General features: G+C 43.6%; 1 protein-coding gene across 1 annotated transcript in view; it reads left to right on the forward strand.

Moving 5' to 3' along the window:
* akt3a (v-akt murine thymoma viral oncogene homolog 3a) overlaps positions 1 to 24,724 on the forward strand; it is a 68,445-nt gene extending 43,721 nt beyond the window's left edge. Inside the window, exons 5-14 of the mRNA XM_033612585.2 lie at positions 2,150 to 2,294; positions 4,195 to 4,326; positions 4,565 to 4,630; positions 6,421 to 6,489; positions 8,554 to 8,676; positions 9,455 to 9,583; positions 19,171 to 19,385; positions 19,587 to 19,674; positions 21,209 to 21,311; positions 23,504 to 24,724. Of these exons, the coding sequence (XP_033468476.1) occupies positions 2,150 to 2,294; positions 4,195 to 4,326; positions 4,565 to 4,630; positions 6,421 to 6,489; positions 8,554 to 8,676; positions 9,455 to 9,583; positions 19,171 to 19,385; positions 19,587 to 19,674; positions 21,209 to 21,311; positions 23,504 to 23,589 (1,156 nt within the window). The 3' untranslated portion in view covers positions 23,590 to 24,724. The remainder of the gene's footprint in view (positions 1 to 2,149; positions 2,295 to 4,194; positions 4,327 to 4,564; positions 4,631 to 6,420; positions 6,490 to 8,553; positions 8,677 to 9,454; positions 9,584 to 19,170; positions 19,386 to 19,586; positions 19,675 to 21,208; positions 21,312 to 23,503) is intronic.
* Positions 24,725 to 26,173: the final 1,449 nt, after the last annotated feature.

Consider the following 26,173-nt stretch of genomic DNA (forward strand, 5'->3'; position numbering starts at 1 on the left):
CACACACACAGTGTACACACACGCACACAAAATCGAACTCACACACTTTCCCTCAACAGATGTTGAACAGCACTGCTAATGGAAAGTCAATGGGGAGGAACAATGTTAGCAAACAACAATGCATTGTTCCCTCTAATGCATGGGTGTGCATTTACATTTACACACACGCAGACTCTTTCTCACACAGACACACACACACACTCACACACACATGCACAGGCTGGTAGACATTAGTTCTGCTCCATGATCATTGCTCATTTGGTTCATTCTCTCGTTGACCATGTTTCCTCTCTGTTGAACAAATAGGTGTTTATGTTAATTGAAAACACCTTAGCACAGGGGCGTAAATATAGACAGTGCAGGCAGTGCAGTTGCACGGGGGCCCATGGGGTTGAGGGGCCCGTAGAGAGAGCGGGTCCTCCAGCAATATGTTGGGCGATTAACGGGCCCTTGTGAGTGATTAAAACTACTGCCTCGGTGCCAGTGCTATAGATGCCCTCGAAAAGGCAAAACCATCTCCATCGTGATTTTTATTTTTTTTTCAGTAAAATAGTAGCAATCTATAATATGCTTATTCTACATTAACTATAACATTAGAAACTATAAATAACTATTAAATTAAATGAATGTATGTATTAAGCACTTTAATTTAAACCTGGGCAACAGACCCTTTTAGGGCCGATGTCATGATGACATAATTTTACTAGCTGGAGGCACAACCTGCTTCTCCCCCACAGGGCTGTAGGATCCATAGGAGTCTTAAAATGTGGTCTTGTTGTGTTACTGGGAGCCAGAATAGAAGGAGTCATGGCTCAAAACCAGACACCACTGCCCGTCAACAAAACCAAAGACAACTATGGTTAAATGTGATAAGTCCAAAGGACTGGACGGAGGCCATCATCAGCAATGCTCACATGTGCAGCGCACACTTCATATCAGGTTAGGGAAAAAGTATTTCCTGTTGTAGGGATGAATAACGTTATGTGTATTAAGGGTTATCATGTCCACCTCATCAGAAACTGGGGAGGGATTAAGAGGAATATTGGATTTCTCTGGAACGCTAACTTTTTAGCACATTAGCTAACGTTAGCTTCAATAACTAACCCTTCAAGTGTCGTCCTACTTTGTAAGATTGGCTTCCTGTGACATCATCCATCCACTGAGTGAGAGCATATGGGTCGGCCAGTCAACACTGGCGGTCCCGGAGAGTGAATGACCTGACATGGTGCGTTGGTAAATTCAGTCTGACACTCTACACTAAAATGAGAGCCCTGTTGGTGGAAGAAACGGAGCGTTACATTTCTATCTGATTTAACAAACGGCCGCTCTGCCACTCTGAGAGTGTGGTGCTCTGGATAACTGAACAGTACATTCAGATAACACTCCAAATTAACAAAGTGTGCTCTGGCACTCAGAATGAGTATTTATGAACGCACCACTCTCATCATCTTCCTCCATTGTCTAAAACAAGCCAACCAAACTTGCTAGCTAGTGCTACCTCATGTCTGTGGAGAATTGTTTTGCCTCCAGCTAAGCCCTGCCCACCAAAAAATCGTACTGTTTACTAACAGTAAAAGCGTCTATTACAACAATAACAGGAACAGTTGTACAATGTCTGATATCTGATACCTTCTGTTCTAACCTTCAAATGTTCAGTTTTTGCTGGGACTGTATGAGATGATTATTCATTGATGAGGATTATCATGATTATTCAAGTTTAAGGCAAACAACGTCACAAGGGCTGCAAATAATGATAATTTATTAATCGATTAATCTGAGAATTTTCTTGATTAATGTCTGTTAGTTTCCCTAAACCCAACATGATGGATTCAGATTGCTTGTTTATTGGACACCAATCCAACACTCCCCACATTTGAGAAGCTAAAAACAGCAAGCGTCTGTTCCCTTTTCTCAAAATTCTTCTAAAATAATTATTAAAGATGGTTGCAGATTTGTTTTCTGTCAGATGACTAATTTGACAGCTTTTAAGTGGACCTTCCAAACATGGAAGAACACTGGATTTCATGAATGGAGATAATGTCTCACATGTTTTCATCTATTTCAACAGTCATGTGTGTCAGAACAGAGTATGAGATACAGGAGGTGTTCCTAAACTTTCTCTGGTATATTTTGTCACATGTAACCTCAGAGATGAGTGGACAGAGGCCATCCAGATGGTGGCTGACAAGCTGCAGAGACAAGAAGAGGAAAGGATCCAGTGCAGCCCCACCTCAAACATCGACAACATGGTCGAAGAGGAGATGGACATCTCCACCACACACCACAAACGCAAGGTGAAACAGAAACAGATGCACACACAGACAAACTCACACTCACACATTTTATACTCAAATTATTGCGGCTGTATTATTGCTGTTCATTGTCATGTAATGGGTTATTACCTTTGACTACTCGCAATTTCAAAAATAGTCCTCTAAATGGCCCATGTAACAACAAGCGTGTAAATCGGTTTGAATTAAAGTAAAAGCATGCAAAATAATTGAATTGTATCAGAGGCAAAGGCTTCACGTGGCTCAACCTTACATTTGACACATCAAGTAAACTAAACCATGTAAAGTACAGACCCCTACAGGCTCCACTGTTAATTACACCCTGCACTATAAGCGTCAGTAAAATCAATTTTTCCAGTATTTATTTTGTCATAAACCAAAGTTTTTATTTGACAGTGGCACTGGACGAAATATCAGAGGGTCACTAAGGGTGCTTTCACACCTGCCCTGTTTGGTTCAGTTCAATCAAACTCAACTTCATTTGCCCCCTCAGTGCCGTTCGTTTGGGCAGGTGTGAACGCAGCAATCACACTCAGGTGTGCACCAAAACAACCGGACTGAGACCTTCTTGAAGAGGTGGTCTCAGTTACAAACGAACTCTGGTGCGGTTGGTTTGTGGTGTTCTGACCTGGATGTGAAGCAACTGCAGTCACATGACACATTGTTTGGGTTAAACATGAGCATGTTACAGTCCTGGAGGATTATTAATGTGCACCTCCTCCTGTACTGCCTTAATATGCACATTCAACACATTCAATGCATCAAAACATTGTTTTCTAGTTGGAGCCGCACCTCGTTTTCAAACTGTATGGTTTGACTAAAATGAACAATGACAGCAATATAGTCCACGATGAGCAGCGCTAAAATCAACCTGCGTAGTTGTCCCTCCATTGTGACATTAGAAAGTGTCACATTTATCTTGCAAGTGTACTCTTCTTCAACGTTTGCTTTACTTCCTGGATTTTTCCCCCACATGGAAATTCTGACCAATCAAGAGCAGCTTTCTCACACAAGGCATTTGATCTGGTCCTCTTGTAAATGCTGTCGTGAGAACACGAACCAACTCTAGGCAATTATACAACTTTGGAACAACATGAGTCCCTGATTCAGACCAAAGCAAGACAACTCTAGGTCTGAGAGCAGCCTGAGATTGTTAGGTGTCACTATACAAACTATACAAAGATTGGCAAACTCAACCTCTGTTGGCATCAGATGTCTGGTCAGAGTAGTAATCGAGTTGATTTGATCAGATAGTTCCTGATTTGAATCAACATTTTGTAAATCTTAGGCTGTATTTTATTTTAGCAAAGTTCTTGGCTGCTAGTGTTTAGAGAACATTTAACATTTGAGTAGTTTGGCTTTTTTTATCATCGCTAACACCAAGTTTTTTGACCCAGTGCAGCACTCCTTACTTTTTCTTCACACTTTGTCCAGTTTCTCACAGTCGGCTAGCTGTCCGCTGCGTGTGTGCTGAAAAGAAATCCGGTGTTCATACACAGCCCTGGCTCTGTGCATGGGAAACAAATAGAATGGTTCAGACCAACACAACACAATGCCTGCTGCTCTTCCTCTTCTGTGTCCTCACCCACGAGGAACAGCAATAGTGTGAGACACCATGATAGTAATGACATGTACATAACATTGAGATACACTGGAGCTTCTGAAGGAGGGGAGAGGTTTAGTTGTCTGGGTCAGATACGAACAGTCATTCTCCAAAATTGCAGACTCCACTTTTAAAGCAAGGATACAAACTTAGGTTGTATTGGCAGTAGTATTGAAACATTTCAAACGATACACAGCAGCCCTACACTGCCAGTGAGACATCAAAACTTCCAATGACCGTAACTTCTATTCATCTAGAAGTGTAGATGATGTGCTGACATACTGTGTTTCCTTCCTAAAGACAATGAGCGACTTCGACTACCTGAAGCTGCTGGGAAAGGGAACCTTCGGTAAAGTGATCCTTGTCCGAGAAAAGGCCAGTGGGAAATATTACGCCATGAAAATCCTTAAAAAAGAAGTCATCATAGCCAAGGTTAGTCTGGCTGAGACTGTTCATCTATTGATCAAACTTTGCTTTTTTTACTGTATTTCAAATGGACTTCATTAAACTGAAGTTTGTGGCTCTAAAGCCTTTTTTTCTGACCACTTTTCATGTTGAGCACAGTGTCAGATGTCAGTATCTGATGATTTTAATGCATTTCATGAAGTGCTCTTCAGCTGCTTTCTTATTCATCTGTTTGATTGAAAATGTGTTTACGGTACCTGTGCAGGATGAAGTGGCTCACACGCTCACAGAAAGCAGAGTACTGAAAAACACCAGACACCCCTTCCTCACTGTAAGTACCTCATACGCACCAACGGTTAAGATTCAGACATATGTGCATATGCAAATGTACAGACATCTGTAAGAGTGCATGTTGCATACGCAGACAGCATATTGATCCTGTACATACCTGAGTCTCTCGGGGCTAATTATGAGTTAGACACCAAATTGTTGTACATTAACGACTGCATCTGTTAGCTTTACACTCTGTCTTTGATGTACACAAACGCACGTAAGCCGCTGCTCATTTCTATCACGCTCCCTGGAAACGCACACACACATACTGTATTTACGGATGTTCATACACACTCACACACACACTCATGCGAGCAATTACAGTTCACATCTGAGTTTACTCCTGTCACACCTGCAGCCACAAAGACTCAGACCAACTGTTCTTTTGTTTAGCATCTTTCTCCCCCGAAAGAAAACACACACCAATTTGCTTTGAATAAGTAAATACAGGCATAAACTGTTTGAAGCTATGAATGATCACGTTTTGCCGCTCCTGCTGCTTTAGCTCGAATGGGACCAGACTTCTCGCTGCGCACAAAATCACTCGCTCATGCACTTCACTGTGCTCTTTATGGGGAGTGCCAGTAGAGGGTACAGCGTGTATTATCTGGCAAACTGCACAATGTATTATTTGGCAAAATCAAAATACGACATTTGATGCTATTAAAGTCGTCCTACTGGACAGAAATAAAAGAGAAAGATATTGTGTCAGTAAATGCATCACAGTACTTAGCACACAGACACACACACACACACACACACACACACACACACACACACACTGCTTGTGCTCCTACCTGTCCGACCTAAGACAGGCCGCTCTGCACCGGGTCACTACCAAGGCAGAGGGCGGAGTCTCTGCAGATAAATACATTGCCACACACTTGTAGAGAGTCATAGGTGATGATTGAGAGCATAGGTGGATTATGACACAATGGTGATGACTCAAAGCTGATCTAACACTATCTGATGGAAGGACACACCTGCTACAACCACTGATTTAAATCCCATACCCTATTTTACTCCACTTCAGTCCACTACTCTGCATTGTCGATGTAGCTGCCTACATTTTGTTGTTTGGCCTCCATTGATTGTTTCTGTTTTTATTCTGTATTGTAATGTGTCTTTGTTGCATAACAGGAACCTGCTGAAAAACTGTTTCTAACTGAGTCAGACCAGTTTAACTGTAACACACAACATTACTTTTAATTCCTTTGCTGTATAAAGAAATGAAACTGAATTAAATGAAATGTGCGAATAATTGTTTTCTCTCAAACCGGTTGGTAAAAAATTGATAATGGAGAGGGATTATTTTTGTATCAGTTCACACGTTTTTGTAGGAAAATCATCCGTAGTGCATCTTTAAAGGTTCAGTGTGTAGGATTTAGTTGCATCTAGTGGTGAAGTTGCAGAAGTGAAAGTTTTCCTATGCGCCAAGTGTGTAGGAGAACTTTGTCCGGTCTGGGCTACTGTACAAACAACATGGCCGACTCTGTTGAGGAGGACCCACTTTATGTGTAGGTATTATTGACTCATTCTAAAGTAACGGAAAAATAATTCTTATTTTCAGGTGATTAGAAACTAATAAAATATGAATATTAGATACAACTTCTGCCAATAGATCTTTAAATCCGACACACTGGACCTTTAAGATTTCATACATCTGACTACACAGGGGTAAACTGACCAAAAAAAAAAATTGTTATGTTTGTGACACACACATGAATCCTTCCAGCTGTATAAATTGTGTGAGTGTGTGTGTGTGTGTTTGTGTGGTTTTCGTTTCAGTCATTGAAGTATTCATTCCAGACTAAAGACCGCCTCTGTTTCGTCATGGAGTACGTGAATGGAGGGGAGGTAAGACGCACACACTTTCATGTTGGTTTTGCCGTGTGTGGTTCCCTATCTTTGTGTTACTGCTTCATACAGCCAGTTAAACCACAGCTCCACCACACCAACTGACAGCTATTAGGCACTTCACTGTGAGCTCAAAGCTTTGTTGAACCTCAGACAACAGAGAGTTGGCTCTATATTTACAGTGTTTAAAAAGATACACGTCTTGGCTCTTTTGTCTTCATGTTTATGAGTAAATATTTATCTTAAATAATGATTATATATCAGGGTTATTACAAGTGCTTTAAATAATAATGTGTCACTTTCCACAGCTGCAGATGCCAGCGTTAGACAAACTAAAATAGACTCATCCAAGTGTAAATGAGTGTTTTAGAATATCATTTCAAACAGGCTCTCCTAAACATTTGTCTGGGTTTATAAATGTCTCTCGCAGATAAATACACAGTTTTTACACGGGGAAATATTGTGTAATTGTTGGAGATGTGTGAGTTTGCGACAGCAGTGCAGCAAAGGAATGTTAAGACGTGCAAACACTCAAGAAGTGGCGAAAGTTTGACTGTTCGATTGCTTTCTAACACAGTTAATTTGCCAACCAACTGGCCTCTCGCTTTGCCTTCTCATCTCTCCTTCCCGTTCCATCCCTCTCCTGCTCGCGTCTATTTATGAACACACCTATGGGGCAGATATCGCCAGAATGACAGACGAAATGAGTTTGGATTCCCCCACTTTTCCATTTCTCAGATTTTTAATCGGGCCGTTTTTGCAATCTTGGTTCATTCCCTCAGTGTAACTGTCACCTGCTCCCCTCCCAGTTAGTCAGGCAGTTCAGTCAGCGCCAGGCCTCAGCAAACACACACACACACAGAAAACACCAGCAAACACACACACACTTAGACAAACACACACAGCAAATTTTTACCTCAACGGACAAATTGTGACCACACATGCCTCACAAACAGGCACACACACACAACCCATTACAAACCTGCCACAGTCACAGCTGCCAGTACACTGATGAAGGCCCACCTGTCGTGTTACCCCCTCTCACCACACCCCCCCGCCACACACACACACATACACACACATACACACACATTACACACGGACACCATTTGAGCAAGGTGGTCTGTGAGCATCACTCCAGCGGCCATATGCAAACCTCCCTGAACAATTAATGGGGAGATGTGCGCCCCTTGGCCTCATGGGTAATTTGTACGACTTGACTGGTGCGACGCAGCAGGCTGGTGTCATTTTGGTGCCACATGTGTAGCCGTGTGACAGTGACAACTTGACAACTGACGGCTGGGGAGAGAGAGAGAGATGGAGAGGCATAAAGGGGATGTGAGGTGAGCGATAAAAAAGCAAGACGGAGGAGAAATGGGAGGTCGCGCCACCTGGGAGAAAAAAAACGAGCTGTGTATTCTTTAAAGTATGAATGTGAGCTTCTTGCCAAAAACGGAGCGGGATGATATGAGAATGGAGTAAATGAAGACAGAGGCTCAGGGGGCAAGGCCAGCTAGGCCACTAATGAGTGCTGCACTGGAGGCAGTTGAAATGGGAGGGTGGGGGGATGTTGGCGGCGGTGGCCACGGCGGCGGTCGGCCTGTCTTTAACTAGACTGGTGTATTGATTAAACCCTTGATTTGGCCCCCGTCGCCGAACTCCACGCCAGCACCGTGCCAACCTAGCCCAGAGGGTAACGTGGAAGAGGTATGCGAGAGTGTGTGTGTGTGTGTGTGTGTGTGGCGAGGGGGGCTGCTAGATGAGGCGCCAGCTGCCGAGCGCCTCCACCCGCCCTCCTCCGAGACGCTCCCACCCCCCCTTCCACCCAGCCCCTCTCCATGCGCACCCCTCACACACACACACACACACACCCCGCTCACCCTCCCCTTCGCTATCTATCATCTCAATATGGTGCGGGCAGCCAGTTTGTGTTGTGCTAATTTCCTCCAATAAATCAGTAATTATTGCTGTGCCGTCCCTGCTGTCTCTCCCCTCTCTCCCTCCCTCCCTCCGCCCTGTCTCTCCCTCTCTCACCCTCTCTCTTCCTCCCTCCTTCTCCCGCAGCTGTTTTTCCATTTGTCCAGAGAGCGGGTGTTCTCAGAGGAGCGCACGCGCTTCTACGGCGCCGAGATCGTCTCGGCTCTCGACTACCTGCATTCAGCCAAGATTGTGTACCGGGACCTGAAGGTAAACAGGAACACAGAGCGGAGGCTGGTTGGGGGGCATGGATGAGAGTGATCAGATATTTGAGGGAAAACTTTTTTTAGCACCCCTCCACCACCTCTACCACCACCACCTCTTGTGTTCCACAGTTTGTTTGTGTTTTTTTTCATCCAGGAGGAGAGGAGTGGCTCAGGATGTGTGGTAATTAAAGAGAGGGACAGGGACAAGCTCACACAGACATAAAGCAGTAAAGAAGCGTGGGAGGCGGAGGCAGGCAGGCAGGCACGAAGGGAGGAAGGGTAGGAGGGAGGGAGGGAGGGAGGGAGGAAAGGAATGAAGGGGGTGCTGATGCCACAGAGGTAGAGAGGTAGATGGCTCTGTCTGAGCGTCTGCCTGGCAGCCTTGGCCCCAGCCCTGCTCACAGCAGCCAAGAAAACAGAAAGGAGAAAAAGCAGACAGAGAGCGAGAAAAACACTTCAGCCATTAAAATTAAAAGGTTGAGTGGCTCCACTACATGCCTGAAGTTTATTTCCCTCCTGCTTGTTTGTGTGTCTGAGTGTGTGTGTGTGTGTGTGTGTGTGTGTGCTGCCACTGTGTGGGGTAAACAATATGGTTTTCCTTACCTGTAAAAACCTTTTCTTCAAAGTGTTTTTGTTAATTATTGTGTTGATTCTCAGTCACAAATGATGAGAGTGAAATATTAGTTAGAATCTTTAACACAAAGCATTTCTTCTGATTGTTGAGATTCTGATGGTGAGTGTTGCATGGTGTGAATCGCTGTGTTTTTTTGTCTCCCCTCCAGTTGGAAAACCTGATGCTGGATAAAGACGGCCATATCAAGATCACTGATTTCGGCCTCTGCAAGGAGGGCATCACAGACGCTGCTACCATGAAAACCTTCTGTGGCACGCCCGAGTACCTCGCACCTGAGGTAACTTTGTTTGTTTTTCTGTTTCTTCTTTTCTTGTCTTGAACCTCTGCTAACCCAGTCTTTTTCAGGTCTTCACATACACTGCCTGGCCAAAAAAAAAGTCACCACCAAAAAAAAAGGTCATACACTCTAATATTTTGTTGGACCGCCTTTAGCTTTGATTACGGCACGCATTCGCTGTGGCATTGTTTCGATAAGCTTCTGCAATGTCACAAGATTTATTTCCATCCAGTGTTGCATTAATTTTTCACCAAGATCTTGCATTGATGATGGTAGAGTCTGACCGCTGCGCAAAGCCTTCTCCAGCACATCCCAAAGATTCTCAATGGGGTTAAGGTCTGGACTCTGTGGTGGCCAATCCATGTGTGAAAATGATGTCTCATGCTCCCTGAACCAGTCTTTCACAATTTGAGCCCGATGAATCCTGGCATTGTCATCTTGGAATATGCCCGTGCCATCAGGGAAAAAATCCATTGATGGAATATCCTGGTCATTCAGTATATTCAGGTAGTCAGCTGACCTCATTCTTTGAGCACATACTGTTGCTGAACCTAGACCTGACCAACTGCAGCAACCCCAGATCATAACACTGCCCCCACAGGCTTGTACAGTAGGCACTAGGCATGATGGGTGCATCACTTCATCTGCCTCTCTTCTTACCCTGATGCGCCCATCACTCTGGAACAGGGTAAATCTGGACTCATCAGACCAAATGACCTTCTTCCATTGCTCCAGAGTCCAATCTTTATGCTCCCTAGCAAATTGAAGCCTTTTTTTCCGGTTAGCCTCACTGATTAGTGGTTTTCTTAAGGCTACACAGCTGTTCAGTCCCAATCCCTTGAGTTCCCTTCGCATTGTGCGTGTGGAAATGCTCTTACTTTCACTATTAAACATAGCCCTGAGTTCTACTGTTGTTTTTCTTCGATTTGATGTCACCAAACGTTTAAGTGATCGCCGATCACGATCATTGAGGATTTTTTTCCGGCCACATTTCTTCCTCGAAGACGATGGGTCCCCACTATCCTTCCAGTTTTTAATAATGCGTTGGACAGTTCTTAACCCAATTTTAGTAGTTTCTGCAATCTCCTTAGATGTTTTCTCTGCTTGATGCATGCCAATGATTTGACCCTTCTCAAACAGACTAACATCTTTTCCACGACCACGGGATGTGTCTTTCGACATGGTTGTTTAGGAAATGAGAAGCAACTCATTGCACCAGTTGGGGTTAAATAACTTGTTGCCAGCTGAAAGATAATTGCCCATGCAGTAATTATCCAATAGGAGGCTCGTACCTATTTGCTTAGTTAAATCCAGGTGGCGACTTTTTTTTTGGCCAGGCAGTGTATATTCTATATGATGTTTCTTTCATGACTTGACTCTTGACTCATGACTCCTACCTGAAGCGCTGTTTGTCAGTCTAGATTGTTCTGGCGTGAGTTGCAGAGTGTTGGAGATATCGGTCATAGAGATGTCTGCCTTCTCTCCAAAATTATGAAACTAAACGGCTTGTGGTGCTTAAGAGGCCGTAGACATGCTGCGTCTTTAACCACCTGCAAAACACGAGGTTGGGCGCTGGGCACTACTCTTGTGCCTGCTCTGTGCCAACTTTCAATTGCAAGGAGGCAGGTTGCGTTTAAGGTTGCCTAGCGACCATAACCAGCACCGTATCACAGCCTACTTACCAGAAAGTGCAGAGCTGATCTTCTTCCAGCTGTTGTTTTCTAAGTGTGTATTAGGCCAAAAATAGTGTCCGTGGGACAGATGTAAAGCTCTGGTAGCCCTGCACTGAAATGATCATCTTCTCCTCTGTATTTATCACGGACAGGGAACTATATCTGCAGACTGTGATTGGTTGTTCCACGTCACATGACATGGGGTGTGCGCTGCTGCCTTCCAGAAGTTAAATTCTGTTAATCTCAGGGTGCAGCTGTTGCACCTGGAAAAATAGGCGCTCTGGAACGTCCACCACGATGATGTCGCTCTGGCGTTTAAGTGCGCCTGTAGTGCGTCTACATGAAAACGATGAATATAAGGGTGCAAAAAACACGGCATGTGCACGGCCCCGTAAACACCAAAAAAAACACTATCAGTGTAGAAGGAAGCATGTATCCACTGCTGTCTCATCTAGCACCACGGAGCTAAAGTCATAGCGCACCTGAGGAGGACGCCATTAATGTTTACATCTTGAACTGTCACGAGCACGAGCCTCTTATACAACAGTAGATGCTCGCTCTTCCTGCGCAGTGATACAGTTGGTGGGTGTAGTTTGGTAGAAAGAAAATAGTTCCTACATAAAACAGCTCACAACAAGCTCTGTGGATTATCTTGAGGAACCGGGTCATGAATCCTGGAACGAGACATTGCTGTTGAGTTTTTCAAATGTATTTTTTGGCGCTCTGAGCACCACAAACTGAGTGACATCTAGTTCCATCATACTGGAGAGAAGGCAGACATCTCTACAGCCGATATCTCCAACACTCTTCAACTCACACCAAAACAATCTAGACTGATTAACAGCACTACAGATAAGAGGAAAAATCTGCTTTTTATTTTGAGGTGAACTGTCCCTTTAAAGTAACTTATGCTCACCACCACGGCACCCACCTGTACACTGTGTAGCCCAGTTTCAAACAACCTAAAGTAAGGTCACAGCATCTGCTACTACTACTTCTATTCTAGATGCAACACATGATGCATGTGCCTTGGCAATCCTGGTAGAAGTAATGAGCCCAGAGTGTGCCGCTATATCAGCAACACTTTTGTTCCTTTTAATTTAGGATCAGATATGAGCATTACATCAAAAGTCACATCTATCAGAAACAATTCACATGACTGTCCCAGATTACTACAGTATATATCTGGTACATTGTGGCAGTGCCATGCATCATACAGGTCACAAAACGAAATAACACAATGTGCAAAATCAACATAATTTGAATAGATGTAAGATGATATTCTGCTCCACTTTAAGTTTATCAAAGATGGTATAAAGATGACACAATTGCTGAATTAATGTTTTTAAACTCATGAGACTAACGACATACCAGAGCTGCAGGGTATCAATCTTTGATTAGTTAGTCAACTGTTAAATTAAAGGTCTAGTGTGCAGGATGTGGTGGCATCTAGCGACTCAAGATGCTGATTCCAACCAACTGAATGTTCTCCTCTGTACCAAGCATGTAGGAGAACTATGGTGGCTGACGAGGAAACACAAAAGAGCTAGTGTGCAATTTGTCCGTTCTGGGCTACTGTAGAAACTACACGCTGAACTCCACGTCGATATAAACAATTCATTTTACATTAACAAAAGCACAATGATTCTGATTTTCAGGGGGTTAGAAACTAATGGAAATATACTAATCATATTTATTAATAATCTTACACACTGGACCTTTAATCTCCAACTAATTTGATAATTAATTGATCAGTTTAAGTAATTCTTTAAAGAAAAAAAAGTCAAAATTCTCTGATGCCAGCTTCTTAAACGTGAATATTTTCTGGGCTCTTTCCTCCTTAATGACAGTTAAGTGAATATCTTTGGGTTGTCGACAAAACAAGACATTTTACAGACAAAACAACTGATTTATTAATTGAGAAAATACTCAACAGATTAATCAACGATGAAAATAACCATTAGTTGCAGCCCTATTACTGTACATATAGTAGGCGTACTTTGGTTACATTATACTGTAACTGGAAAGTTTCCGATTTGTTCAACACATCCACAATACAGTGTAGATTCTTTATAAACTGCATTAATCAAAAGATAAATAACATAAATATCTCAGGTAATGTATGTAAAGTTCTTTAAACTGAGCAGATTGACTGTCATGTATAAAAGCGTCCGTGGCATCCACACAGGCACGGCACAGGCAAGTCATGAAGTGATGATCTGGGTACTCGCTCACCACCCATTACCCATAATACCCTGCGTTTTGGAAGGACGCTGATGTTTGAAAACCTTCTTACAGTGGAATTTATGCATGTACATTTTAATTTGCAGATTTCACAGCCGAACACTTTCCATAATATCAGGGTGAACAGTAAATATGCAGCTCATGCGTGTGAATGAGGGTGTTGGTTGAATTGGAAAAGGGCACAGCGCTTACAAACACACACAAATGCGCACACACACACACACACACACACAACTACATTCTTGTAATAGTTTTTTTTTTGCAGCCGTCCGCTGTCCAGCCATCAGCGCTGCTTCACTCAAAGGCCAGCAGATCAACTGGCAAGAGCGTTGCAGGACTGTGGGTGGTGGAGACAGAGCGATGTAGATGTGGAGATGAAGGCAGCAGGGGAGAGGCATAGTGTATATCCCACTTGAAAAAGTATGGAGGACAATTTGGCGCAGCATTTTGTGCCTTTTTTTTTTTTCTTCTTCTTTTTTTTTTTTTAGAGTCCCTTCCTTTGCGTGCCAAAAGCTGATTGGAGGCTGTTGGTTATTTTTCACAGGATGTGCGTCTGTGTGCATTTATGTGTGTGCGCGTGTGTGCCGTGTGTGTGATTGCAGTAGAAAGTGCGGGCTAAAGCGAGGCAGATGGCGGCAGATGGGCGAGGTTGGAGGAAGGTGCTCGGAAAAAACCTGGAAATCTACACCACCGCCGCCGCCACTCACCCGCCCGCACGCTCTGCTCGCCCGCCCGCGTGTAAAAATAACACAGTTTGCTCGGAGCCAAGTTACAGAGATGCAAAGTAGCCGGGATTAAAAAGAGAAAGGGGGAGGTGGGGGTTGAAGACAGAGGAAGATGAGAAGGGAGAGAAAATATTTCAGGGTTACAGGAGTGAAATTCAGACAGTTCTCATGTTTGCCGTCAGTGAAAAGGGCAGATGAGAAGTGAATAAAGAGGGTTTGTGTCTGCTGCGAGCCTGAAGGAACTCACACACTGATACTTCAGCTACACAACGCTGCAAAGTGAATAAGTCTTCCCCCGTAAAGGATTAGATTGAAATTTATTTCAAGGAACGTCAAAAATAAAGAGAGATTAATGTGAGATTAATGGACAATAAGCAGTGTAAGGTCCTTGTAAAGGGATGGAACAGAATCAGAGAAAACACATGGGGAGTGTTTTTCTCTGTTTTCTCATATTTTTTGTGTTTGACACATTTTCCTTGTGGCTATTTATTTATTAAGTGTTGAAGGGGAAGGATTTGGACTTTTTCCATTTATTTGTTTGTTTTTGTTTGTATGTTGTATATGTCGGACATTGTGATTTTTCTCTTTTACTGTAACTGTAAATGTCTGGTAAACATAGCAGCACAGTCAGCCGTTAGTAAAACACTGCAGAATGTCAGAACAGTGTCAACATAAACCGATTTCCAAATGATGATGACACTTTGGAGATAGAAGGTCTCTGTGTGACACCGACAATATGTGAGTGTATGTTCACTGTGCCCAGTATATGAGGTGTGTGTGTGTCTGTGTGAGTGTGTGTTTGTGTTCCCTGTAGCCTGCTGGGTATCTGGGCTGGTACAGCCACAGGCTGTGTGTGCCCGTCCCGTCCCATCTAGTCCTGTCCAGGCTGCCAAAGCCCCCGCCCCGCGAGCAGCATCTCGCTGCCACATGGCTGCCCCAACAGGGACCAGGACAGGACAAGACCTTCTTTCTCACGGCTGCTTTGCATCACAGCGTTTTTCTTCTTCTTCTACTCTTCTCTTTTTTCCTCTTTTCTTCTCCTCTCCTGCTGTTTTATCCAATTTGTTACCTCTGCTGTCTTGTCCTATTTATTTGTCCTGTCTCTCGAAAATATACACATAACCACACATACTGTACACACACACACACACACACACACACACACACTCCTATGCCTCCATGCCTAAGGCTGTGGGGCAGCATTCTGGCTCTGTGTGGATTAATCTGCTCCCTGCCTGCAACCGAGCTGCCACCACTTTCTTTGGTCCCAGGACACACATACACAAACACACACACAAACAGTCTCTTACACTGACACGCACATACATATACATGCCCAACTGGACTGCTTGCATTTGTATACATTTCTGTACCTTTTGGTACAAAGGCTCGACACACAGCCCTGTAGATCAGCATCGCAAAAACAGCCTTGTAAGCTGCTCTGAATTTCATAAACCACACACTGTGTATGTGTGTGTGTATGAGTGTGTGTGTGTGTGTGTGTGTGTGTGTGTGTGTGTGTCCTTCCTCAAGCTGCAGGGACTGAAACACCAAACATCTCCTAGTTTGCCTCACTCTCAAAACTTTATGAATTTGATGAGGACGGATAAATATTCCATCTGCTGTGTGTGTGTGTGCCTGACAGTCTCCCAGCAGTCTAAGCCAGTGTTATCCCTCCAGCCGTACCAATCAATAGTATATCTGGAGCTGGCGGCGCGCTTCGTTCCCCCAGCTCTTCTCTGCAGCTGCCAACAGGGTGACCAGTGTAATTCTCTCTCTCTCTCTCACTCTCACACACACACACACACACACACATAAAACAGCACTCATAACTCTCTTATTCACTTCCACGCACATGTTGACTTGCACACACTGAGGCAGCCGCCTGCATCATTAGCAGTTTAGTGTCGAGTGTGTGAGCTCAGTCAGTTAATGACCAGCTTTCTGTGGCGTGGAGCTGCTGTGGAAACTCGCAGGCAGCTGTTTGGTGTTTTCTCTCACCTAGTCTCATCACACAATGACATTTAACTTAATTTACAACAGAACCTCATCTGCATCTTCATCTGACATTATTATTAGGAGAAATTGTGGAGTTAAATTTTAGAATAATAAGACTATTTTCATTCCACTGTTTTCACAGAGAAAGGCCTATAACATACTAAATAAAGGCTATGTACACAAATACAATAGATACAATAAATAAAATAAAAATCAGGAAATACACGACGATACATCCTGTGGAAAAGACCGATATCAAGAAAGTGTACCCACAAACAAACTGGAGCACCAGAGGCTCAGGTCAAGGTCTGAATAACACCATTAACTGAAAGAGAAAGCTGCACATATATCAATACGTAAGATTTTGTATCATGGCAGAGCAGGCAGGCACACTGACTCCACAAGTGGGCAGCATATAGTGGGGTACAAAACGCTCTGAATCAGGGCTCTTCAACATTTTTCAGGCCAAGGAGCACTTAGCTGAAAGAGAGACAGAGCAGGGACCTCCTACTGCATATATTGTATCAAACTGATTTGCACTTGAGATGATATTTTTGGGTCTTCTCTCATTTGCGCTTACCTGTAGTTAAGTCAGCAGCAGTTGCAACATGGTAAAGTGCGTTAGCTTCACCTTCTCCACTTTCGGCGTTGGTTTATGAGGTGGAGGACGTGTCTTTCTTGAAAAGTTATAAAACGATCCATAGTGGCTCACAAGAGTCTTCGTACACTTAATAATAATAATAATACAGCTAATACTAAGATATGTGTGATTCAGCTCACATGATTCATGAGTAACGGAACAAGACCAGCTTTCATTTTACTTTGGGTATGCTTTGGATAGGCGATTTTGGTGAATCATAGGGGATCCACATAGGGTCAATGTGAATTTTCAGATGCATTTTGATTTTTGAAAACAGATAAATGAATAAGTAAATAAAAACTTAAATTATCAAGAAGTAATTTGACGCCCCCCTGCAGGAACTCAGAGGACCCAGGCTCTAAATAAAGGTCTCTTTACTCTAACTGAGCTCATGTTGAATTTACGAGGAAGTATATTAGCTTGTGACACTGTCTATGGATATTATCATCAGATTGACAATATGATGGCAGGAATATTTCATCTCATCACACACTTTGAGAGAAGTATGATTTCAGGAAACACTAATTTTCTGTCTTCTTTACCTCTAACAATCATTATATTATTCTTATTAGCGATATTAGCATTATATTCAATGTCAAACTCAAAGCCAAAACTGTCTCGACTCTAAATCACAGCCACTCTCACAAAATTGGGGACTTAAAGATGCCAAATTCCTGATCTGAAATATTAACATAACACTAAATTTTTACCGCTGTCTGAAATAAGATTAAGGTGTTCACCTTTTGTTAAAGTGCCCTAAACCAATTATAATCATCTGTGTGCTTATATTAAATTAAGTTATAGGAAGTAGCATCATACTGATTAATTTAGAAACATTATATTCCTGGATATTCACCACCATAAAACATTTAGTTTTGACTCCAAATCTGAAAGTTTAACGAGCTTAAACAACTGTCTCCTCATCTCTTTACACAACTGTTGAAATGTTCATGTGCCTGTGAGCTGACACGTGGAGCACAAGCACTTAAATATTCGCTTACATTTCAGTATGCTTTTGTGCTTTGCTTAGTTTGTAGGTTACGTGTTTTCACAGTCGGTCTGCAGTTTTAATAAACACGTCTCTATTCTAATCAATCTAAGCTATTTATGTATTTGTGACACTTGTGCTATCTGCATCTGCCACCCATCTCGCTGCTGCTAATAGCACAGATTAGTTCAGCGTACCGTATATATATTTAAATCCTCTGATGTTATGTCATTTGCTATATTAGTTCAAATCATGGGATTTTTTTAAATGTCAAAAGCATGTTTTTGTGCAAGTGTCTTTGAAGTCATGTGTGTGTGTTAGCGTCCACCCTGCCTGGTCCATTATTAACAGTGAGTGAGATGTTATTATTATTGGCGAGATGTACAACATATGCTGTTCTGGCTGCTCTCCAGCCCTGTCTGTCTGTCAGTCAGTCACACACACACACACACACATGCATACACACTCATCATGTTAATAAGCTTATTATGTTAATGAGGGCCTCGACAGCACCTGAAATACCTCTCTTCCTGCCTCTGCCTCCCTTCTCCTCTTCCTCGCTCCTCCAGAGGTGAACGAACGGGCACGCGAGAGGATGAAAGAGATGGAAGCGGGCGAGGGAAGACATGATTAGAGGACGGAGGAGGCAGGATAAGACAGGATGGAGAGGACAGCGCTAAAGGAGAGCAGGCAGGGAATGAGAGTAGGAAGGCAGCCCAGACACGGGACTTTGATATGGGAGCTTTCACAGGACCTCTTTCCTCATCACACACGACACAGCAGCTCGCCGTACAGTACCTGTGCGAGCCAGCTCGGGGGTCGGACTGGCCCTGACCCATGTTGCGGGCTGTTCCTGGCTTTTCCATCCAGGGACGTTCCTCTCTGTCCCTGCCAGGAGAAGGATCAGTGTGCCAGGGAGAGCTGGCAGGGACCAGAGGGGGCATCTGGTGGGCCACGCCAGCACACTGACTCCCTTACTGTAACAGGGGCCTCTGATGACCTGCCATCCCATGATGTTTGCCTCTGCATGTCTGTGTATGGAGACAGGGGGGCTCACTGCTACACCTCAGTTCTTGTTATCTGTGCGGCCACTTCTGTTCTCCTCAGACACATTTTTATTTTTCCCTTCAGCAAAATGGCATATTGACTCTCCTGTGCCGTCTCTCCTTGCTCATCTGTCTCCTCAGCGAGTACCCTGGGCGCTCTGCGTCATCCAATAAAATAACTGCAGAGATGCAGAATCAAAGCAGATGTCCAATAAAACAAATGGTCCCATTTAAAGAAGTAAACGCGTATCTGTGTGTCTTGACTCTCCCCAGGTGCTGGAGGACAATGACTACGGTCGGGCGGTGGACTGGTGGGGTTTGGGCGTGGTGACGTACGAGATGATGTGCGGCCGGCTGCCCTTCTACAACCAGGATCACGAGAAGCTGTTCGAGCTCATCCTCATGGAGGACATCAAGTTCCCACGCACCCTGTCGTCGGACGCCAAGTCGCTGCTGTCAGGCCTGCTCATCAAAGACCCCAACAAACGGTGTGTGTGAACGCAGAGATGTGAACAGATGTAGCAGGAGTTTCTCTCTCTTTAAAGTCATCTCGCTAAAGTAAATAATAAATACCTACTCGTCACGTCTGATGACTTTTGATTCGTTTCTGTTTAGTTTGTTGGTTCAAATCAAATGTTGCTTTGACTGATCTTATTTTTGTTTTGTAACATTCCTCTCGTGTCCTCTAGGCTCGGTGGAGGACCAGATGACGCTAAAGAAATAATGAGACACAGTTTCTTCTCCGGCGTCGACTGGCAGGATGTCTATGATAAAAAGGTATGATGCAACCTGATGGTAAAGCCGTATCGTCTAGTAAAGCACAACAGTATGGCGGAAAATTACACGCTATTAAAAAGTGTGTGTATTGTATGATGAGTTGTATGACAGGGTTAACTTATATAACACATGTAAACATGCACATACTGTATCACCCATTAACACACATGATGTGTTCATCAGAGCAGAGCCGTATAAAGCACAAAGCATCATGGAGACGTGTGACCTTGTGTCCTGGAGGTCTATGGTGTGTGTGCTCATTTAACACCACAGAGTAAGAACCAGGTCCTGTGTGACAACACCCATAATAGCATGTTAAATAGGTACTGCTGTTCCTGCCTTCACTCTGATCTCTCCTCCTCTGGATCAATCTGCCACCTCAAATGTTCCTCACATCCTCCTCTCCTCTCTCCTCCTTCCTTTGCCTTCATTTCCTCTCTCCTTCCTCCTTTCTTTTTCCTTTTCTCCTCTCCCCTCCTGTCCTTTCTTTCCTTCCTTTCCTACCCTCTGTGCTCATCTCTCCTCCTTCCTTTCCCTTCCACCATTCTCGCTCCTTTCTCCTTTTCTTCTCTCCTCTCCTTTCTTTCCCTCTCTCCTCCTTCCTTCCCCTTCTCTCTCTCTTTCTCCTTTCCTTTCTCTTCTCCTTCCTTTCCTCTTCTCATCTCTCCTCTCTCCTTTTATTCTCTCCTCTCCTTTCTTTCCCTCTTTCCTTTCCTAACCTTTGTCCTCCCCTCTCCTCCTTCCTTTCCCTGCCATTCCTCTCCCTCCTCCTTTCCACTCTTTTCTCCTTCCTTTCCTCTTCTCATCTCCCCTCTTTCCCTTTCTCCTCTCCTTTCCTTTCTTTTTCTCCTACCCTCTGTCCTCCCCTCCTCCTTTCTTTCCCTTCCATTCTTCTCTCCTTCCTCCTCTCCATTTCCTTTCTTCTTTCCTCCTGTGTTTCCTCTTCTTTCTCATTTCCATTCCCCTCTCCTTCATCTCTCCTTTCATGTCCTCTCCTCTCTTTCATTTCCCTTCCTTTCCTCTCTCATTCATCTTTTCCTTTTCTCTAGCCTCTCTCCTCCTTCCTTTCCCTTTCCTTTCTTCTACCCTCTCCTTTCCTTCATCCCCCTCCTTCCTGTCCCTCATTTTTCTTTCTCACCCCCTTTCCCTCCCTTTCCTTTCCTCTCTCCTCCTCCATTCCTTCTTTTTCTTCCCCCCTCCTCTTCTTTACTCTCCACTCTTTTCTTCTCTCTCCCTTTGTTTCCTTTCCTCATCATCTCTCTTTCCCTCCTCTCTCTTCCTTCCTTTCCTTTCCTTCCCTCTCTCATTTCCTACCCTCTCTCCTCCTTTCCTTTCTCTCTTGCTTTCGTTCCTTTCCCTTCCCTCTCCCATTTCCTCTATCCTCTCTCCTCCCTCCTTTCCTTGACACATATTTGGACAAACACACACACAAAAACTGAGGTCAGGATCAATAATAACTCACGAGGTGCCGTTCAAAAACGTTATTGTACGATCTAATCTTCCTCTCTGTGTCCTCGTCGTGTCTCTGCCCCAGATGGTCCCTCCCTTCAAGCCTCAGGTGACGTCGGAGACGGACACCAGATACTTTGACGAGGAGTTCACAGCCCAGACCATCACAATCACTCCACCAGAGAAATGTGAGTGTCTCCTCTCTCTGTCTCTCTTTCTCACACATGTACACACAAACATATGCCCACGTTAAAACTTGACGAAATCTCACTTTCATTTTTTACATAGCTGAAGATATTCTCAGCGGAGAGTCGTATATAGAATATTTCTGAGTGACAGAAGAAGTAAATGCTCTGGTTTGAAGTGTGTGTGTTAAGATAGCACACACACCACTGAACAATACACAGTATGTGCTTTATATGTTTGAGATGTTTAAATTGGAATAATTTTGGCAGAGGATCATGATGTTAATAAAACCATTCTGATTATGAATTGGAATAAATTATATCTTTGGCGGCACACATTTGTCGAGCACCTGATGATCAAATTCAGCTTTTCTTTCTCACTTTGATTAATAATTTCAGTTTTAAACAATTAATCAGTGCTCCCGCTCTCTCTTCAGGTGAGACATGTCGACTTAAATTAACCGGGGTAACAAACACGCCATAATGCCGTTGTCTGTTTGTTCAAGTGTCTGTGTAACATACCTCAGGCCACACGCAGCTCTTCACAGGCTTTGAAATAAAGATACTGGTTTCAGAATGTTCGGCACTGAATTATGCATGAATGGAACCGATGTGTTTCTCTGCGCTAATGTGAGGTTCCACTTGTTTTGTAGGTCGCACATCAGCTAGTTAGCAGGAGATTGGCACATCGAAGACACACTCGTTAATTGAATCTTGTTCTGTTTGAATCTACAACAACAACCTACCACAGACACAAGGCTTTGTGATGTTTGATTAGATTTTGAGATGGTAAAATTAATCTGTAAATGTATATGCATCCCATTTGATTTAATGTATATATATTAATGGAAATAATGAGTTTTAAAGCTGGGGCAGGCAGAAATTTGGAAAAGTCAGATTTGATAATACACCCTCCTCCTGCAGCTCTCCCTCTCTGTCCTAAACCTCTCCCACTGGACGACCACGGGAATATGCACACACTTCATACAGCTAGCTACCCCACAGTCCCTTCATCTCCCTCCCTGCCACTGCAGACTACTTTCCTGAGAAGGCAAGTGGGCAGCAGCTCAGTAGACGTACCTTCGTTCTGTAACAGCTCGAATTCGGCCAGCACAATCCCCACAGCACTGGTGTCACAGTGGGCAGCGCTGGGTCTAACCAGTTAGCTGATCCAACAGGAGGTTGAGGCTGTCCGGATCCTTGGAGATGGAGTTTGCACTGGCTGGATTCAGGTTGCTGTGGCTGCTGACTGGGGGTCCGTCTCAGGAGATGCTGCCTGCAGCCTGCGAGGTGGTCTGTAGTGGATTTGAGGCTCTAGCTAACGTTAGCAACAAAAATGTGAACTTGAAACCACGGTCATGAGCCTTTAGCTCAGTTTAGCAGAAGGCTAAAATACATTAGCAACAATTTCTGTTCATCTATAAAACACCTTGCAGCTTTCGACACATCTTTTCTTTTGTCACCCTGATGTGTGCCACAATGCGTAGGTGCATTTTATCTTTTACAATGTATTAGCCACTTCAAATAAAGGCTTTTTAATATTTGGACCTCAAGAGTGCCTTGGTCACCTCCTTTTTTTGCCACATCTTTTCTTTCATTTATTTTTAGACTCTCTTCTAGACTTTATTTTTTGGGTTGCTTTGCTTTGTAGGCACGATTTTGAAACATAACTTTATATACTTAGCAATTGTTTTAATCATTCAAATTTGGCTGGATGGTTAATAAAATTTTTCTGTGGTGTGAAAAACACATCACACATATTTATTTTTGCTTTACCCGGACTTTAAGACTCTTCTTTCAATAAGTCCGTCTTCCTTTTTGAGTTGCCTCGCAGTGTAGGCAGTTGTAGCCAAATGCTGGAATAGCAACTTTCTCCGTAGGATTCTCCGGCATGGAAAAAGGCTTTCACCAAAGGGACGTGTACATGCATCTGCATTTGTGGAACAGCCAATAGGAAGGCCTTCTCTTTGAAATGACCTGTGATTGGCTAAAGTGTCCTGTCACAGGCTAAATTTTCCAGAGCCAAGAGGAGGTGCAGAAGTCTGGTTTTCTCCCAGACCACTTGAATTACAATGTGGTCAAAATTTAGTATGCTATTTCTGCCCAATGATGCTATAATAAAATTAAACTGCCTCCCCGAGCTTTAATTGTAACTAATCAAGTCATTAACCACCTCTGAATCCTTCTGTCTTTAGTTGACGAGGACGGGATGGACTGTCTGGACAACGAGAGGAGACCACACTTCCCACAGTTCTCCTACTCTGCCAGTGGGCGGGAATGAACTGTCCATCACGGTGACATCATCACAGCTGGTCTCTGAGGTCATCATTGTGGGACAAAAAGACCCACAGCTTTGGACCGAACCAGAAAGACTTGAAGGATTTTGCCCTTCTCTTCCTCCTCCTCCTCCTCTCTTTTCACCTCTCCAAAAGAAGCAGTCTTTTTTTTTTGTGAATCCCTTTTCAGAGAGAACTCACAGGCAAAAATTACTTTGTAATCCTGCACTGCAACCTTGAGCTGTGATGTGATCAGTTACTATGTAATGTCCCTTTAATGACAGGAGCATCACCGGTGGCCTGCTGTGCTTTGACATGTGTCGGTCCTGCCAAACTCTGAAATGCGTCTGATCAAGTTAGACCGCTGATGCATTTTTAAGGAGACGTTTTTGTGGCTTCTTATCTGTAACACGGAGATATAGCATTTTAAGTCATTCAAACCTAAACTGCCGTTACCGGTTGTATCTCAGGCTTTTGCAAACAGACAGATCCTCTCGCGCTCAGAGAGACACTCTGGTCTGGTTTCAAATCCTCACCTAAATAATTCTGGGATTGATTGAGGCTGCCTGGCAGTGAGGGAGCAGTTGTCATCGTGTGAGCAGAGTCTTACACAGCTCATGTTGTCGAGCAGGATTTGACTCAGGTTTTGCTCGGTGCAATTCATTATTGTTGTTGCTGCTATATCAACTCCTACCCCAACTACTACAGGTACTGCTACTCTTACAACAACTCCTATACTGCTACTAAAACCCGGTGCTACACTTCGAGCTTAATGCTGCAGATCATTACACAGGCGCCAGCAACACATCACCTGTATTAACGTCTATGCTTATACAGCTGCAGAACAGGTGTTGCTCCTAATGTACTGCTATTACACATCAACTCTGTAGATTCAGACGATGATAGGATGTCGTGTGTGTGAGTGTGTGTGTGAGTGTGAGGTATTGGTTTGTGTTAAAGAACGCACCTCAAAGCACAGCAGTTCAGAAGGATGAAGCTCCAAAACCATGAGCTTTACTACGTTACCCACAATGCAGTGTAAGGTGGTTTATACATCCATCACTGAGGAGGTGAAAATGAGAGGAAATGGTTGGTTTGAATGTCCCCCCCCCCACCCCCACCCCCCCCCCCCCCCCCCCCCCCCCGACGTTTTTTTTAATTTATCTCTCAACTAAAAGTCCCTGAGTTTAAATCTCTTCTGTCCCAAAAGGGAAAACAAAAGCGAAACGGTACTTTTGTGTTGATGATGAAGCTTTACTGTGACATGTTTGTGTCACGGCGTTGGGAACCACACGGCTGTACCTCTCTGTCTCTGTGCAGGAAAGGGAATCTGCAGCAGGTTCACCACAGAGTGCAAGGAGAAGTCCAGGATGGCAGGTTGGGCATTGTTGATAAGAAGAGAGAGTAAGTACAGGTGAAAAAGCTCCAAGAATGATTAAATATTTATAATGTGATAATTTATTCGTAACGATGAGTGAGGTGACAGCTGATTTCCTGTTACTGTCAGATTTTCTTTTTTTTTTAAAGACATTATGGTCTATGAGGAGGTACGCATCGACAGTTATGGTTTACACCAATCACAGCGATGGCTATAATATATATATGTTCTATTTATTGTTCTACTCATCGGTTTTATATTTAACTTTTTCTATTGTTATTACATTATTCTAGAAAAAAAATATTTCTTAGGGCTGAGAGAAAAAAAAGGCACCTCAAGAAACAACAATGGCTGAAGAATGTAGGAGGGAAAGCAGATAGCCTTCCTGCTCCATTGTTTATTTTAATGTCTTTGTGTTGTTTTGTGACCAAAATGTGACGGCGGAGAGGTGACGGGACGCATCAAGGACAGATGACAGTTTACTGTGAGGTTGAATGAAAAAAACAGCAAGATATTCATTTTAATTTATTTCATCACCTTTTCTTTTTTAAGTTGATCCAAATCATCCCTCAGGTAGAGTTGGGTTGGTCCGGGCTGGTGTACGAGCTTAAACCTGTTATGCAAACTGGCTGAACTGGTATTTGTCGTTATGACAGGCGCTGGTAAATTAAAAAGCAGCCTACATCAGCGGCATGTGCTGACGGCGACACAGCGCTGAATCCAACTTGTGCCGCATTAGTAGTCAGCAACATAACAACATGATTGATATATTTGCTTGGAAACAGACAAACGGCAACATGAAGGAGGCCACATTTCAGTAGAGGTGGGAGGGGTGAGAACAGTTTTACGTTGTTTGTTTATTAGAAAGCTTGTGTTTTTTGCTTGGCGAGACAAGATGGCAGAGTTAGTCTCTGAAGAAAACTAAACCTGCACCAGTATGGCATCATTTTGGATCTGAAGCTGGCGCAAAATCTGGACCCTGTGGCTGGACCAGTTGGGAACCACTGGGCTTTGCTGTGTCATTTCCAGTAAATATCACAATATAAAACATGTTTTCTCTTTAAAAAATACAAACTCTCGCCCATCTTTTAAGTGGTTATGTCTCCAGGAGTGAATTAACAGATTTAGTGTGAACAGAGAGCCCGATGTTAAGCGATGCTGGGCAATAGACGGATGTTTGCTTGCTGTTAGGACACAGCGTCGTTGTGTTT

Source organism: Epinephelus lanceolatus, chromosome 17, assembly GCF_041903045.1.
Source record: "Epinephelus lanceolatus isolate andai-2023 chromosome 17, ASM4190304v1, whole genome shotgun sequence".
In the NCBI taxonomy this organism is placed as follows: Eukaryota; Metazoa; Chordata; class Actinopteri; order Perciformes; family Serranidae; genus Epinephelus; species Epinephelus lanceolatus.